This window comes from Urocampus carinirostris, chromosome 6 (genome assembly GCF_059441175.1).
Source record: "Urocampus carinirostris isolate Australia breed hairy pipefish chromosome 6, RoL_Ucar_1.0, whole genome shotgun sequence".
NCBI classification, from domain to species: Eukaryota; Metazoa; Chordata; class Actinopteri; order Syngnathiformes; family Syngnathidae; genus Urocampus; species Urocampus carinirostris.
In genome coordinates this window covers 21,449,576-21,468,100 of record NC_142354.1, presented here as the reverse complement: position 1 = coordinate 21,468,100, position 18,525 = coordinate 21,449,576, and the positions used below count along the sequence as shown (strand labels likewise).

Here is an 18,525-nt window from a genome sequence, read left to right as displayed (position 1 = left end):
ATTACATTTTCTTGTGAATATTGTATGAAACTAGTACCGGGCCACCACCCTGTTGTGTGTCTTGGTCAGGTACAGCTTGGTGGATCCCATTCCTCACCAGGCTTTTTTTATTGGAGTTTGCTCCCGGGCATAAAACAAATAGTACAGGTTTCCATGGTTACTATTAACAGGAGGAGCCTCCTGATCTGACTCAGATTCAGCACCTTCATCATCTGGTTCTGTTGTTTTTCGGTGTAAAGCGCTCTTTAGCTTTATTATTATATAATGTTTTATTATATCAAATAGAGAACTTTTGAACTGTATCAGAAATGTAATTGTCCAATTTTCCGAATTTTCTATACTTGCACAGACCTGTGAGATTTATGTTTGTAGGGATTTACTTCCAAATCCTCCAGAAGAGGGGTGTCCAAACTTTTCAGAACGCAAGCCAGATTTGGTAAGATGAAAATGTGTAAGGGATGACTATGCAGCCTGGCATTCTTTGAACCATTAACTAACACTGACACCCAAAACATGAATGAGAAGCTAATTGGACATTGTAAATTGTCAGTAGGTGTGAATATGAGAGTGAATGGTTGTCTGTCTCTATGTGGCCCCTCGGTGAACTGGCAAATCAACCAGTGTACTCCGTGTTCGCCCAAAGATTAATAGGAAACGCTTCAGCAGACCTCGTGACGCTGAGCTCAAGAATAAACAGATAAAGAAAATGAACACAGTATTACTTTTATTGCAAATGGCACACTTTTTATTTATAGTTTTTATTTTAAATTACAAAGCGAACACAAAACCTGTCTGAGAAAACAATATTTATTTCACTCATAATTTAAGTTGCTTCACCTTTTCGTTTCCAGTTAGCTTGTCATACACAGTCAGCATTTTTTGTCTGGCAGTGCCTCTTGATATTATCCATCCATCCTTTATCTGCACTGCTTATCCTAAGTAGGGTTGCGGGGGTGCTGGAGCCCATCTTAGGGCAGTGGGCCTAGTTGGCAGCCAGTCGCAGGGCACACAGTGACAGACAACTCACTCGCTCATTCACACCTTGGGACACACCTAACATGCATGTTTTTGAAATTTGGGAGGAAACCGGAGTGCCCAGAGGAAACCCACGCAGGTACGGGGAGAACATCAAGACTCCACACAGAAAGTTTCGATCTTGACATTATATATGTTTTTTTAAATTGGCAAATTAGGCAAACGCAAGTGTGTCGGTTTTCGGTGAAAAAAAAAATACTCCGATTTCCACTTGGCAGCCCTCACAGTCAACTTTCCTTTTTTTATTTACATCGAGAATGTCGGGAGTGGGGTGGGCTAAAATTATCCTCCTTTTTTGTACAAATGTATCTTAGACTGCAGTCAACATTACTTGCGGGCCACATTTTATTGATTTTCTGACAGAGGCCAGTAAAGATTTGATCACCAGCCATAACTGGCCCCCAGGCCAGACTTTAAAGAGACCTGCTATAAAATTTCTCCAGTTGTAGTGTCCTATAAAGATTGGAGATTTACTCTCAATAGATTTCAAGTTCTGTGAATCCTTGTCTTAAATGTGGTCATCTGCATCTTTAAAATCACCTTTTGTGTCTTAAATTAAACTTTATATGGTCTATAAGTCTGCTGCACGCATCATCACCAAAAAGCCCTCTCGCATCACATCATCCCTGTCTTTCTGCAACTCCACTGGCTCCCAATCAACCATAGAATCAACTGAAAAATCTTTCTCTACACCTACATGGCCATTCAAAACCTTGCCCTTCCCTACTTCTCCGACCTGCTGCACTGCCACGCCATCCCGCATCCTCAGATCATCTTCCTCCCTCCATCTCACAATACCCCCTGCCCGCCTCAGCTCCGTGGGGAGCAGAGCTTTCAGCTGCTCTGCCCCCCAGCTCTGGAACTCATTTCCGCCTGACCTCCAAAATTCTGCGACCCTGTCCACCTTCAAATCCAGATTCAAAACTCACGTCTTCAGGCTTGCCTTTTCTTGACCATGTGTCCTACTATATGTACAGCGACCTTGGGTGTGCTGAAAGGCGCTTCGAAATACGATGTATAATTATTATTATTATAAATTCCTGGAGAACAGGGAAAACATTAAATCTGCAGGGTTGGGTAGGGTTACTTTAACTGGATTACTTTCAATTACTTTTGGATTACTCCAATACCAAATGTGCTAATAAAGGACAAAAGAAACTAAATATGAATACAAATTACTAAATTTTGTGCAGGCTTGGGGAGTAACGGAATACATGGAACGGCAAAAATGATGTTGGCAAGCTGTTTAGATTTATTTTCATTTTGTTTCTGTCGCATTTTATGTTAGTTTTGCCGGAGATCAAAGCCAGGGGAGAAAGCTTACCACATGTTGTGAGTCATAATTTTATTCATATTTAGTTTCTTTTGTCTTTTATTAGCATATTTGGTATTAGATTAATCCAAAAGTAATTGAAAGTAATCAAGTTAAAGTAACCCTACCCAACCCAGTAAATCTGTCTTTAACTTACGTAATGTGAGACTCCCACTGTGTAATTATAGTATTGCATTTGACTAATGGGTTGAATTCATACTGTGTGATATGTGCAACGTTTGAATCAATGGTAATGTAATTGAACTATTGGTTCAAATTTGTTATGCAACGTCTGCTGACACCAGCAACCTCTCAACTGAGGTTACCTTCAGTAAAAGTGTTGTATCAGTGGAAAATTGCTGTTAATTATTTATCCAGTTCTTGTTTACAGCCACACTTGACCCAAGCATACCATGTAGGTTTCTCCTTGAGGAAAAGCTAAATCTTAATTAGGCCAGTTTTTGCAGGCAAAGACAGGAACATTTATTTTTATGCTTATCACAAGATATAAAAGCCATGTTGCAATCAATATGATCTTACTCTTATGTCAGCCAAATACTTAGCAACCTGCAATACAAAGTTTAAAAGGACAGTGTGTAATATTTACTGCCTCCTAGTGGTATTTTTTTTAATTCATTACAAAAAAACAATATGGATTTAAATAATAATACATTGATTAGAATATAAACCACATTCTTACATTAGTTGTAGAAGTATTTAGTCTTTTTTAGTTTTCTTTCTTTTTCCTTTTTCTCTTTGCCTCTTTTTTCTTATTGCTTTTCTACCTTTTCTTTTTTTTCTATATTTTTTCTCTTTTTACTTTTTTTACTTTTTTGTTTTCTTTTTGCCTTTTCATTGATTTTTATGAAATTTTTTTTTTGCATTTTTACTTTTTTTGTTCTTCTTTCGTTTTCCTTTTTCTCCATCCTTTCCTTATTCATTTCTTTGTTTTTTCTTTCATTTTTCCTTTCCTTGTAAAAGGCTGGCCAAAAAACGACAAGACATATGTGACGTTTTGGTCTCTTCGAGTCTTGCAGTTTGAATTCTACCTTGTGCTTTGTGGCACTCGTTTTCAGTTACACTACCTGATGAGTGATATCTAGTGGTCAAATAATACACACTGTCCCTTTAAGGAAACATACCGTATTTTCGCACTATAAGGCGCACCTAAAAGCCTTTTTTTTTTTTTTTCAAAAGCTGACCATGCACCTTATAATACAGTGCGCCTTATATATGGATCAATAATAAGTCGCAAAGTCTTGCAACTAAAGCAAGCCGCCGCCGACTAGATTTTCCCCCGAAGGCGAAGTCGTCCGCGGTGTATGCTGGGATTTATATACCGCCGTTTCATTTCCTAACCAATGTGTCAATCATCATTTGAATCAGTCACTATTGGCTAAAGTTATTCGGAGGTAAAGGAGGCTAATCCTTTTTATCATTTACAGGCTCGCATAGGCTAAAGGGGCGAAACAAAGCCTGCAATTGGCCGAAAAAGATGAATGTGAATCACATATTGGGTTGCACTACGGCATAGAAAAAACATGTTTTAATATTCTGTATTTGTAAATATTTTGCTCTCCTGGATTTACTACACTCACGGTTGTAAGAAGACCATGGTTACGTATCATTAATGAACGTGAAGGCTGCAAGAGAACTTAGGTGAGCTATGCGGATTTATATTTTCCCGGTATCTTGTTTTAGAACGATCTTGATGTTTCTGTGATGAGTCTATTTTTAAACTAAATTCAATTCAAAGTGTTTATTGTCATATGCACAGTAAAGATGTTAGACAGGACGAAAGGAAGACTGAGATCACTTGCGCTCGTTTCTTGGTTTTATTGAAAGGAAGGAAATGACAAGGTGGGATTCTTCGATCCGTTGGTTGGCCGATTGACGGAACTTGACAGGCGGGTGAAGGCTTGGCGGGAATGGTCGCGGACAGGCGTAATCGTAGTGTTGTTGGCCGGGGCTGGAGAAGAAGGGCGTCGTAGTATTCGGAAAAGAGTTCAGGAGTCAGACGGGCAGGGCAGGTCGTAGGCAATTACAGAAACGGGTCGTTAAAGGAGATCAATCAGAAGAAAACAGGCCGCAGGCAAAGAGTCAGAGGTACGGGCTTACTGAGCTGAAGGCAACAGGTAGCGTGAGTACAATCAGACAACTTGATTCCGGAAGCTGAGAAGTTAAATGGACAGGGTGCGCCAATCAGCTGTCCTGGCTGTTGGCGCCAAAACCTGAGCACAGGTGTTCCCAATCCAGGTGATTGTGACAAAAGAACCCCGTTTCCCTGCACAATAAAATTCTTACTTTGCTGTCCACACAGTTGCCAGCAAAAAAAATAAAAGGGAAACTAAGAAATGTTTGTTTGGTGACATCGTACGGACACCGCATCCGCACGTGTCTACGACACGTATTTTCTTCTTTGCAAGCTTTCCGAATGTTAAGGGGGTAATGAGTTTGACTGAACTATCTGACTGTTTTGTCGACGTTCCCATTGTAGCGCCTTATAATCCGGTGCGCCTTATGCAAGGAAAATATCGGACAAAAGACTATTTTTTGGGGGTGCGCCCTATAACCCGGTGCGCCTTAAAGTACGGAAAATACAGTACTTACCTCACACTCAAAAGGAAATCCTTAGTCGGCTTTCTAACCACATGTTTTAGTACCAAACGAGAAAAAAATTGAAACTTTTGATCGACAAAAAAACGCTTTTAGAAACGTAGTGCAAAAACTGGACCTCAGACGTTACTTTATTATCACCCATATCCAGTACATAGACACCCTTTTAAACATGAAGTTCCTCAAATTTTCAATGGCAAACATACATTTTTTTTCTTAAGCTACTTTTTGTTCTCATTTGGAATGAGTGTAATAAATAATGAAGTGAAACAAATAATAAACATTAGCGTTCTGCCTGGACACATGCCTCTGCTGCTGCTGCTGCTTCTGCTACATTTTGCACACTTTACAACAATCAAATCGCATGTCACCTACAAAAATGGCAACACTGATGCACACTTCTTTTTTGCATGCAAAAAGCAATATCACTTTACCGAGTGTACAAGTGGGGTATTCATATTGCACATATCGTTTAAGGGTGAATAAATTCCACCTTGAAAAATATGATCTTTGTAGAGTTGTGACAATGACTCCATTTTGCAAGAGAAAGCTCAGTAAACTCACACCAGTGGAAAAAAAGTCCCTCCTTATTTCAGCTTGCCCAGGAAGTCGATCAGGCCTTGGTGAAAAGCTCCTGGTTTGTCCATGTAGCAGGCGTGGCGAGCTCCTTCCAGCTTGAGTACAGTGTGGTGAGGTAGCTGAGCCAAATTCTTGTGGGACTGCGCTCCCAGGTTCGTGTCCAGGGCTCCAAACACAATCAAAGTGGGCGTCTGAAGGGTCAATATATAGTTAGCGTATTTAAGTATGACGCAAAAAAAAAACTGGGTTTTCATGGCCAAAATTCAAGCACTTTTCAAGGCCAGTTTTTAAACATTTGCAGTACCTTTAAAGTAAAAAATCCAGCACCGATCAAAAAAACATTTAGTTGTTGTTGATCTTGCTGCAAGCACATAACATTGTGAGCAGTTCCTATCTATGATCTTTTTGTGTCAATAGGGTGCTATAAACGGACATGAATTCTGCCATTATGCTTCAACAATGCATGTGCAACTTGGCTATGTCACACGTGTTTATAAACCGGGTAAGTGTTGGGTAATAATGGAGTTCAATAAGGAAAACAAAAAAAAGTACTGTGGGACTGCGCTCCCAGGTTAGTGTCCAAGGCTCCAAACACAATCCAAGTGGGGGTCTGAAGGTTACATTAAATGATCAATATATAGTTAGCATGGCCAACTTCAAGCACTTTTCAATCATTTTCTAGGCCAGTTTTTGAAAATGCCCAGTTCCTTTATGGTAAAAAATCCAGCAGCGATCAAGCACATACATTATGAGCAGTTCCTATCTATCCACGATCATTTTCTGTCAATGGGCTGCTATAAACTGACATGAATTCTGCCATTATGCTTCAACAATACATGTGCAACCTGACTTTGTCATACTTGTTTGGAAACAGGGTAGGTGTTTGGTAATAATGGAGTTCAATACGGAAGATAAAAAAAGAGTAATGTACTGTATCTATAAATAGCAGAAAAAAATCTAAATTTGGACTCATTTATTGATATTGATTGCTGTGAAGCAGAGTGCATTCAATCTACGGGGATGAATAAAGTATCTATCTATCTTTCAATCTTCAAGAATGAGGATATTTTGCTTTTTGTTTCACGTATTTTATCTTTTTTTGTGTTTTTTAGAGGATCTGTGTCGAAATTGTTTAACATAGAATCGTTAACACTTAATTTTGGGGGAATTTAACATTTATTTATAGCATTTATATTAGCAAATTATATAGTAATTAATTTTTATTTTATTGTTATACATTTTCAGGGATTTTGTGTTGTTGTTCGACTTTAAATCTGTTCAGCGTGTAAAAAGCTAATCAGGTTTTGTATTTTACCATTGTTTTTTTTTTTTGGTAGAGCTGTGATTATTTCCACTAAATTTCATGTGTTGTTCAGGGATCCCCTGCAAAACAATTTGAAATTACTAATAACTAAATAATTTGGTGCATAAAGTTTTACTATTATTGATATATATATATATATATATATATATATACTGGACTGTCTCAGAAAATTAGAATATTGTGATAAAGTTCTTTATTTTCTGTAATGCAATTAAAAAAACAAAAATGTCATACATTCTGGATTCATTACACATCAACTGAACTATTTCAAGCCTTTTATTATTTGAATATTGCTGATTTTGGCTTACAGCTGAAAAAAACTCAAAAATCCTATCTCAAAATATTAGAATACTTCCTCAGACCAAGTAAAAAAATAATTTTATAACAGCAAAACTAAATCAAACATTTGAAAATGTCCATTGATGCACTCAGTACTTGGTTGGGAATCCTTTTGCACGGATTACTGCATCAATCCGGCGTGGCATGGAGGCAATCAGCCTGTGGCATTGCTGAGGTGTTATTGATGCCCAGGATGCTTCGATAGCGGCCTTCAGCTCATTTGCATTTGTAGGTCTGGTGTCTTTCATCTTCTTCTTAACTATACCCCACAAATTCTCGATGGGGTTCAGGTCAGGGGAATTAGCAGGCCAATCAAGGACAGTGATGCCATGGTCAGTGCACCAGTTACTGGTGGTTTTGGCACTGTGGGCAGGTGCCAGATCATGCTGGAAAATGAAATACTCATCTCCATAGAGCTTTTCAGCAGATGGAAGCATGTAGTGCTCTAAAATCTCTTGGTACACAGTTGCATTTACTCTGGACTTGATGAAACACAGTGGACCAACACCAGCAGCTGACATGGCTCCCCAAACCATTACTGACTGTGGGAACTTCACACTGGATTTCAAGCAACTTGGATTTTGCTCCTCTCCAGCCTTTCTCCAGACTCTGGCGCCTTGACTTCCAAATGAAATTCAAAACTTGCTTTGTCTGAAAAGAGGACTTTGGACCACTCTGCAACTGTCCAGTGCTTCTTCTCCATAGCCCAAGTCAGACGCTTTTTCCGTTGTCTTGAGTTCAGAAGTGGCTTGACCATGGGAATACGGCTATTGTAGCCCACTTCCTGGACACGTCTGTGAACTGTGGCTTTTGATACCTGGACTCCAGCTTCAGCCCACTGTCTTTGAAGCTCCCCCAAATTCTGGAAGCGGCTCTTCGTCACAATTTTGTTAAGGCTGCGGTCATCTCTCTTGGTTGTGCAGCGTTTCCGGCCACATTTTTCCCTTCCAACAGACTTTTTGTGGATATGCTTTGAAACTGCACTCTGTGAACAGCCTGCTCTTTGAGAATTTTCCTTTTGTGTCTTACCCTCCTGATGGAGGGTATCAATGATGGTCCTCTGGACAGCAGTCTTCCCCATACTTGTGATTTAGTTTACTGAACCAAGCTGAGTGTTTTTAAGGCTCAGGAAACCCTCGCAAGGTGTTTCGAGTTAATTAGATGATTCAGGTGATTAGTTGAATAGCCTACTTGTATACTTTTTCATGATATTCTAATATTTTAAGATAGGATTTTTGAGTTTTCTTAAGCTGTAAGCCAAATTCAGCAATATTAAAATAATAAAAGGCTTGAAATAGTTCAGTTGATGTGTAATGAATCCAGAATGTATGACATTTTTGTTTTTTTAATTGCATTACAGAAAATAAAGAACTTTATCACAATATTCTAATTTTCTGAGACAGTCCAGTATATACCACAGCCATATCCCCCTAGTGGGAGGTGGCTCGAGTCATTTCTGACTCTTTTTGGGAGATTGATTTAGAGGAGGGGATTCCCAGCCCCCTCGCTCAACCCAACTGAGGTGTTGGGAGTCATTAGGTGACCAAACCCCCAAATTCCAACCCCTAATGCTGAACACCAAGCAGGGAGGCAACGGGTACCAATGTTTAAGTCTTAGGTATGACTCGGCCGAGGGTTGAACCACAACCTCCCAGTGTCGGGGCGGGCGCCATACCCCCAAGGCCACCGAGCTTATTAATAATATATCATTAAAAAAAACAAAAATCAGAGGAGCTGTTTGGAAGCCGAAAGAGCTGGCTCTTCTCAGTGAGCCGAGCCAAAAAAGCCGCATTTTTTTAAATGGAGCTGTCCTCTTAGGTGTGACCAGTAGGGGGGCAGTGATGCGTCATTTAACAACACCATAATGACATCACCAGAGCATGTGTGTCGGGTTTGTTTTAACACACTTTTAAAAAAAATGTTTTCTTTATTTATTGTGTGGTCTATCGAGCCAGACTACCAAGAAACAAGGCAATGGCAATATTTTCAAGCATTTTGACGCATTTCTTGCAAAATTTAAGCATTTTCCCAACCATAAAAACATAACGTTAAAATTTAAGCATTTTTAAGGATTTCAAGCACCCGTATGAACCCTTTAAAGAAAAATCAAAGTTTGTGTGTGTGTTACAAATGAGGTTAGATGTAATAGTATCGTATTTTCCAGACTACAAAGCGAACCTTAAACTCAGATTTGGCCAGAAATTCGCCTCATAACCTAGTGCGACTTTTATACTGTTGATAAGATTGAAAATGCATATACTTGTGAGCACGCTATACTCGAATAAATAAAGTAGCTTGGATTTGAGAAAAATAAGAAACAATTCATCGGAAACAAACCGGTGAATGTATTATTATTGACTGGATTATAGTGGCAGAATTTCTTAATGGATCTCTTACTCCATGTGGTGGCATCTTTCCTCACCTGGATATTCTGATATTGTTGTGCCGTGTAACTGCGAGTCCCAACTGGCGCAATAGGAATGAAGCCCCGCAGTTGTGCGTTGTTCTTCATGAGGAACGGAATGGAGTAATGGCCGCTCATGGAAGGACTCACAAGCACCGCTGCCCTCACACCTAAAGACTCCATGAATCTGGAAAGTAGGTCCACTCGACTCTGATCTGTTTTCAAAGCCTCCGAGTCGGGTGATTTACCATAACCTGGGGGTAAAAGGTGTTGAATTATTACAATTAGGGATGCGATAACCGATAAAACCCAACATCTGGAGACCAATACCGCTAACTGATAAGTTATGCTACAATGCTACAATGACCCCCTCAAAACACCCACACATGAAAATCATAATTACATTATACAGTTCTAGTAAACAAGTCTCCAAAAAAGTAGCATTGGAGAGACTAGAGAGTGACTTTATTGATCAATGAATCGATCAATACTGTAGAAGCCAGAAAGTGTGTGTGTCTTTGATGGAAATTTTGTTTTATCCATAAGGTGGCGCAATATCATTTATAGGCGCATAACCCCGTTGATGTCAGACAGGTGTCTTACCCGGAAGCGCTAACGGTATTGACCGCAAAGATAAATTCGTGAGCTGGCTTACTGTTGGATCGATGTATCAATTGTACTCTGCATATTTTAAAAGTCTTAAGCGACATAAATAGGATCGTCTTTTTTCAAGATAGACCGTTTGTAGGCGTGTGTCTTTCGATTACAGTTAAGTCAACAGACTAAGTAGCTTAACTGACTTCATGTAACACCAAGTGCGTGTGCCAAGCTCCGCCAGCGTAAGGACACTCGAGTGGTTCTGTTTTGGACAGAACTCCTTTAAGAAGTACTTATTTTGTCAATTTATCATCTGCAAATTTTGTTCACAAATTTGTGGCATGAATACCAAAGCGTGGTTAGCGTGTCAGTTCTGAGGTAATGGGATCAAATCCAGCTACCAGCCTTCCTGCGCGGAGTTTGCATGTTCTCCCCGTGCTTGCATGGGTTTCCTACGGGCACTCCGGTTTCCTCCCACATTCCAAAAACATGCATGTCAGATTAATTGGCCGGTCCAAATTGTCCCTAGGTGTGAATGAGAGAGTAAGCTGTCTGTCCCTATGTGTCCTGCGACTGGCTGGCAACCAGTTCAGGGTGTCCCCTGCCCACTGCCCGAAGACAGCTAGGTTGGGCTCCAGCACCCCTGCGACCCTACTGAGGATAAGCGGTGCAGATAATGGATGGATGATACCAAAAGGGGGGGGCATAAGGGAGCAAGAGGTCGCAGGTTGGATTCCCGGCTCCTCCATGTTATATGCCGTAAGTGTCCTTGGGCAATACACTGAATACCTAATGCCCCCGATAGCAGGTAGTTGCTTTGCATGGCTGATGTGCTTTCGGTTAGTTAGTGCGTAAAAGGGAAAAGTGTGAAGCACATTGTAAAGCGTTATATAAATGCAGACCATTTACATTTACAAAGCAAAACAAAACAGAATATGTAAACATACGTATGCTCATATTTTTGGCAGCTTTATACCAGGGTTCCTAGAGCTTAAGGCAGGTTAAATTCAAGACTATATAAGACCCGTTTTAATGCCTTTTGAAATAAAGTTAAGACCAAGTTGACAAAAAACCCTCACCAAATTTGAAGCTAACAAAACAACACATGATTTAGAGGCAATTTTATGAAATGTTTATTTTTTAGATCAAAACAATACAGGTTACTTATACAAACTTTAAACATACTTATATAAACCTTAAACATACAAAATATGGCACCGAAGCAACTTACGAACAAATTCAACTAACGAACGATCGTTCGTAAGTAGGGCAGCGTCTGTATATCTGTGTTAAAACCCAATCGGACAGGAAGAAGTGACAAAACAATTACCGTATACAAATAAAACAAAACTCACTCAAATCTTTCTAACAAATAGTGGTGGCTGATTGAATGTGATAGCGTAACTGTGCCCATTCATTGGGTTTATTTTACGCAAATTTTGCTGTTATCCATCCAATAACTGTCATGCTTCCGAACTACATTCATTTTTAAACAAGTCTTGTTAAATCTGCTTTTTAAATCGGGGCACACCTTTATTGCTGAGCCAATAGGAGGCTGGGAACTCATAATAATCAGATTATTGCAGAGGTTAATGTTGTAATAACAGTCATATTCATATTGACGAGGTAATGACTGTAAAAAGCTCTGTCAAGCTATTATTTTAACTCTGAAATTCTAATTGAGCACTTACAGCACAATGAACTTTTTAAATTTTGATCTATGTCTGAGCGCTGTACCTGGCAGGTCCATGGCCAAGGCCTGGTATCCATTAGTCGCAAGTAGGGCCATGGTACCAAGTTCTTCCCATGTTTTCGATGTGAAGGCCTGCCCATGAAGAAGCACCACTTGTAACCTGTAAAGAGTATTGCACGTGAGAATTGTCCTTCTTAATAAGCATCTAGTGGTACGTTCATTTAAAATATTTATGGTCTTGCTCACACTAGCTTCTGCTCATCAGTTCAAAAATAATTTGTGGGAACATACCTGACAACCTCAGCCAATCGATTCCCTAATTAGTTGTGATGGCTTCTATGCCAGCCCAACTCATCACCGACAGTGTTTATGGCTAGTATGAGCAACCAACTGCCACTAGTGCTGTAAGTATTAGCTAAGATGGGCTGATGCTATGCTTACTCATGCAAGCTGTAAACGCTGTCAGCAATGAGCTAATGAAAGGATCTGCATTTCGAGCAGCTAACGAGTCATAATAACAGCTAAATCCTAACAGCTTCATTCTAACAAATTATGCTAACGAATACAAGTTAACAAGTAATACTTACAGCTACAAGATTACTGCTTCATGCTAACAAATTATGCTGCTCACGACTAAATGCCAAAGGCTAGAAGCTAACAAATAAGGCTAATGACTACATGCTAACGAGTCATGCTAAAGGCTAAATGATAAATGATTCATGCTACTAAATTATGCTAATGGAAACATGCTAACTGCTTTTTGCTTACAAATTATGATAACAGCTACTTGCTAAAAGTTAAATATTAACAAATTATGCTAACAGCTGCATCCTTAAAAATTATGCTAAAGTCTAAATGTTAACGCTCCATGCTAACAGCCACATGCTAACAAATTATGCTGACAGCTACATTCTAACGGGTTATGCTAATCGCTATATGCTAAGTACTTTATGCTAACAAATCATTCTAACAGCTACATGCTAACAGGTTAGGCTAAAGGCTGCATGCGAACGACCAAATGCAAAAAAGTTATGCAAACGCTACAGGCTAACGATTTCATGCTAACAAAGTATGCTAACGGAGACATGCTACATTCTAACAAGTTATGCCAGGGGCTAAATGTTAAATGACACGCCAACTACTCCTCCGCTGGGCACTGTAGTACCACTGCTTAAAAATGGATACAGTCTCTCGGTTTGGCACTAGATGGCGCCGATTATCATAAAATGTAACTTTAGATTCAAACGGACACCTATTGAGACGTCGGTGGATGGTCATCAGCAGTGTTAAGATGATCTGACCTGGGAAGTATCTGTCGGCCAGCTCCGTCAATGGGTAAGGCCTCTCGGAAAAACAGCGGAGGGTCCCCGGGCAGCTGTCCCGTGCGGACAGACACGTTGACGTTGAGAAGCGGAGGCGGCGATGTGGCCGAAATTCCAAGTCTTTGCACGTGTAGAGAGGGCTCCATCCTACCATTACGTATGGAAGGCAGCAACAGGTACAGCAGCAAGGTGGCCAACAACACCATGCCCAGGACCACAATGCGATTACGCAGGAAATTCATTTAGGCGAGGAGAACCACCTTGCTGTTTGACAAGCAAAACAAATAGTCATTTAAGTCATTCAGTTATCGATGACATATTTACCAAAATGTTAACTTGAACCTGTGGTTGACCGCAGTGAAAATGTATTATTTGACCAGTAGTTGTCACTGTGTGGTGTAGTGCAACTGAAAACAAGTGCTAAAAAGAACAAGGAAGAATACACACTTGAGGAGAGTGACCGAAACACACTAGTCAAGTCAAGTCATGTTTCTTTGTATGGCCCTTAATCACAAAGAGTCTCAAAGAGCTGCACAGATCAAAGACTATTGCAAACTACAGACTATTATGACACCATCCCTATTTTACTTTTCCTCTTTTGCCCAGCCTTTTAGAGGTTTTTGGGTAACCGTAGCAGCAAGATGACGGACAATTACTACATATCAGCTGCCTTTAGATGAGGCTCATGTTATATTCAAAAATGGACCTATGAGTATGCTTGTATGATCGGGTTTTTATGCATATTTTTAAATCAACATTGTTGTTATTTTCCTAAAATAAAAACTGACCACTAGGGGGTGCTAAATGAAACACAGTCCTTTTAAAATTGGATGTAACAAATGGCTGCTAGAAGGGAGCCAATAATGCAACCAGAGCACTCTAAAACAGGGGTCTCAAACTAAATTGAGTTGAGGGCCGCCGGAGCTCGGGTCTGGATGAGATTGGGCCAAATCGAGTTTCCACAAATAAAATTCTGATAAAAATATTCCACTGTTCTCATGTATAGTGTTTTTTTTTAATTTCCAATTTCCAGTTCTAAAAAAATAACATTGGGAATTAATATTGAAATCAGTCAGTTATAAATTATTCCATAATCCGCTAGGACATTGTGCATTATTTAAGGCCTCCTTGAAGTAAAAAAAATTGATTCATTAAAAAAATTATTGATTTTAAAAAATTGCAAAAATAAATCTATCATACAAATGTGCTTCTTTTAAATACATGCAATTTTATATTTTTTTACATAATGTGAGCCTCACCTATATATATATATATATATATATATATATATATATATATATATATATATATATATATAAATACATGTATAAATACATATATATATATATATATATATGTGAATACATAATGTAATGTCCTTTTGCGACATATTAAAAGCTCTTTGTTTTGTATATTTTTGAATTTTGTATTTCATATCTATGTTCAAATCATTTATGTTCTTAAATGAAAAAATAACTAGATTAAGGAATAAATGATTTAAGAAAAGTTATATACATTTTGAAATAGGTTTCTTTCATACATAAATAATCCAATAGGAACCTTCAAAAATACATAAAATATAAATATGTGAAATTAAAACATATTTACCGAGCTACTTTACAGCAACACAGAGAAAAGGAAAAACATGTTACTAACCCTGCTCACTAGTGTCACCTAGTGGTTGTTTGGGTCACTGGAAAATCTAAAAAAAAAATAATAATAATAATAAAATGCACCTTAGCAGAGACTCTCGCATAATTACGTGGAGGGGATTTATATAACTGCTTCAATGTCGTCTAAAGTAGCGGAGTACACTTTCTTCTTCACAGATTTACTCAAGTAAAAAGTACATTGATTTAAAAGTATTCCTAGAAGTATAAAATGTCCCAAAACTTACTCAAGTAAATATAATAGAGTAAATTGAACTCTTTACTACGCAACTCTCCACAAAGACAATACATAATTTTGAAAAAACATGAATTTATTAGATTCATCAATGAATCAATCAATGAATTTGAAAATTAACACCAAAAAAGCCAACACTTTTAATAATCGAATTTGAATTGATTTTAAAGATTAGTTGTTGCAGCCCTACTACAATCAGAGTAAATTCTTTAGAATTAATTTATCCTGCATAAATATCAGTGTGTCCTATGGTAGACTGCAGTACAAGGGTATCTTTGAAAGCTCATTTTTACACAAAATCATTTTGTGTCACTAGGACACAAACGCCACTGTGACTAACTTACAGTGTATTGGAAATGACCGTATTCTTGTTTTGTAGTATATCAATAGAGTATAAAGTATTTATTTAAATGTATGTTTGTATGTTATGTCATGTATTTTTACTTCGATACTGTTTTTAGCACTAAGAGTATGTAAATAATACACATTGTCCCTTTAACAATGCATTGTAAGGAATTGGAAACCAGCACATTGATCCCAAGAGCCAAGAAGAAATCCACAGGTTCGAGGGCTTCCTCCATTTGGCCCCCGGTGCTGTGGAATGCTCTTACCTCTGAGATTCAAACTGCGACGTCAGTAGAACTGTTTAAATCTAAGATTAAAAAACAGGTATAATCTATATCAGGGGTGGAGAACACGCGTCTCTAGAGCCGCATGCGGCTCTTGGCCAATAAGAATGTGGCTCTTTGCCTCATCATATTTTCTATATACTGTGGCTCTTTGCCTTGTTTCATGTTTAGTTTTTTTGTGTGTATTGAGGGTGGACACTTTCCATGAAATCAACACACAAACAATACTTGTTGTATTAAAAGGAGAGTAGTGTGTTATGGGAAATAATATGTTTTTAATTGTGTGTGTCTGTCTGTCATGGCAGGTCAGTGCGTGGTGTGGCTCTTTGACAGTTAAAAAATTCAGCTCTTTGTGGTAAACCTGTTCGCCACCCCTGATCTATAGCTTATGAATGACCTATATTCAATTTTGATTATGTCTTTTTATTAAGTGTGAAGCACATTGTAAAGCGCTTTGGGAGGTCTTCATTGACTTGAAAAGCGCTATATAAATGCAGACTATTGTATTGTTTGTTAATGCATTTGAACTTCCATTGCAGCCTGGTCATCCCGTAACTCATGCGAGTCCCCTTTCTCAAGGTTTTTTAATTTCCTCATGCTTAGGTTTTTGAGTTTTTCCTTGCCCTCATGTAGGTTTTAGATCAGGGGATGGTGTAATAATAATCTGTCATAGTGTGTGGTCTGTGCAGCCCTTTGAGACTCGTTGTGATTAAAGGCTATACAAATAAACTTGACTTAACTGTGTTCCAGTGCGATGGAGTGCACTTAACACTAAACAGCAATGGAGACTAAACCCATAATAGATACACCATCCACACCACCATCGTGCTAACATAGCTACACATGTTAATCGGTTCAGTGGGATGCTGAAGAGTCATTAGTAAGATGACATGAGTAAAACCTACCAAAAGAGAAGAAACCGCAGGACACTCACTGACGAAAAGACGATGCAGTCTTCCTTACCGTCATTTCACCATGCTCGGGTAAATTGATCTCTTTATAAGAAGCTTGGCACAGATTGACGTATTACTATATCCTTATCAAGACCACGAAATGAATCGAGTGCAGCCGTACGTCTGGTGCACAGTTTCAAAAGTTGAGCTCCTATTCAATAATTTACTTTGTAAAAAATGATAAATGCGTTTGTGGAAGATAATGCCGCACACGAAGGATGTATCATTTTAAAACGCTTTAAACCTTTGTTGCTTGACGGACTACTTTACGAGTAACACATAACAAAACAGGGAACGTCATATCCGGTAACGCTGCCTCCCCGATACGCGTTAGAAGTCATGGGGGCTGCAGGAGCTATGGTCTAAGTCACAGGTGTCAGACATGTGGCCCGCGGGCCAGATCAAGCCCGCCAAGGGTTTTAATCTGGCCCGCGAGACAACGCATAAAATACTTTTCCATGTAGGTTTTTGTTTTTTAATACAGCTTTTTAGCCCAAATGAGTTTTCTCTCTCCCTTTATCTCTTATTTTCTTTGTTGGTTTCCATTGGCTTCCTCTTTCTTTTTATTATTCCATTTATTTTTCTCTTTTTCTCACGCTCGGTTTTTCATTTCTCTCTTTTTCTATTTGTCTATATTTTGTTATCTCACTCTTTCCCCCATTTTTTCTCTTTCTCCCTCTTTTCTTAATTTCTTTCTCATCTTCTCTCCCTTTCTCTCTCTTTCTCAGTCTCCCTTTTCTGTCTTTCTCTTTTACTCAGTCTTTCTCATTCTTTTTTTTCTCTCTTTCCCTTTAACCTACAAGTGTGGCCCCCCGTGAGATTTTTTTTTCCAGCACATGGCCCCGACAAAATTGAGTTTGACACCCCTGGCTTAAGTGAAGTTGACTTTTTTTTTTAAACACAAAATAAGATCTAAAACAAAACATTAAAAAATAATATGAAAATCAATCAATCAATCAGTGAAAAAAATCTCCTAGGGTTGCTCATAAAGGGACAGTGTCTGTTATTCAGTCGTAGTAGTAGTAGATGAAATAAAATTAAAAAGAATATTGATTTAAACCATCGACATTTTTTTTTACAAAATAAGATCTAAAACAAAACATGAAATTTTAATACGAAAAAAATCAATTGGTTAAAAATGTATCCGTTATCAGCGAGGGTTGCTCATAAAGGGACAGTTGTATTATGCAATAGCTCGTAGTGGTAAAAATGTCCCAAAAACTCCAAATCGATTTCAACAATTAGCTTTTTTTTTACACGAAATAAGATCTAAAACAAAGAAAAAATTAAGGAAATTAATATGAAAACAAATGAATCAATCCAGATGGATCCATACTCAGTGAGAAATGCTCATAAAGGGACAGTCTGTATTCTTCAGTAGCTCGTAGTGGTAAAACATGTCCAAAAAAAGAAAATAAAACAACATACAAACAAAATAAGACCTTAAACAAAACGTTAAAAATAAAATGAAAAAAACCCAACTATCAATCAGTGAAAATCAGTGCTCATAAAGGGACAGTGTGTATTAGTCAATAGCTCGTAGTGGTAAGAAATCGCAAACAAAATAATATTGATTGAAACAATTTGCATTTTTTTTTACACAAAATAAGATCCAAAACAAAACTAAACATTAAGAACTAATCAATCAGTAAATAATTGATCCATAACCTGCTAAGGTTTTTTGTACAGGGACAGTGTGTATTATTCAGTAGCTTGTAGTGGTGAAAAAATGTGTTTAAAAAAAAAAAGAAAACTGATTTAAACAATTAGCATTTATATACAAAATACGATCCAAAACATTAAGAAATTAATATGAA

General features: G+C 38.3%; 1 protein-coding gene across 2 annotated transcripts; it reads right to left on the bottom strand.

Annotated features, from left to right (window-relative positions):
• Window positions 1-5,067: 5,067 nt before the first annotated feature.
• abhd14a (abhydrolase domain containing 14A) lies at window positions 5,068-16,988 on the bottom strand. 2 transcript variants are annotated; one of them, XM_088338257.1, is made up of 5 exons: window positions 16,661-16,988; window positions 13,201-13,485; window positions 11,944-12,059; window positions 9,628-9,863; window positions 5,068-5,733 (listed from the first exon to the last, which is right to left on the bottom strand). In XM_088338257.1, the coding sequence occupies exons 2-5, from the start codon at window positions 13,461-13,463 to the stop codon at window positions 5,551-5,553; spliced, it is 798 nt and encodes a 265-aa protein (XP_088194383.1). In that variant the 5' UTR covers window positions 13,464-13,485; window positions 16,661-16,988; the 3' UTR covers window positions 5,068-5,550. The 2 variants fall into 2 exon arrangements, with proteins under 2 accessions (XP_088194383.1, XP_088194382.1); XM_088338256.1 differs by having other exon boundaries at window positions 13,201-13,481; window positions 16,661-16,986.
• Window positions 16,989-18,525: the final 1,537 nt, after the last annotated feature.

Bases quoted from the DNA above. Each gene is read 5' to 3' on its own strand.
- abhd14a (XM_088338257.1), bottom strand. From the start codon at position 13,463: ATGAATTTCCTGCGTAATCGCATTGTGGTCCTGGGCATGGTGTTGTTG. The intron at 12,060-13,200 runs GTCAGATCATCT...TACTCTTTACAG, and splicing joins GGCCGACAGATACTTCCCAG to GTTACAAGTGGTGCTTCTTC. The intron at 9,864-11,943 runs GTACAGCGCTCA...TTTTACCCCCAG, and splicing joins CTTGGCCATGGACCTGCCAG to GTTATGGTAAATCACCCGAC.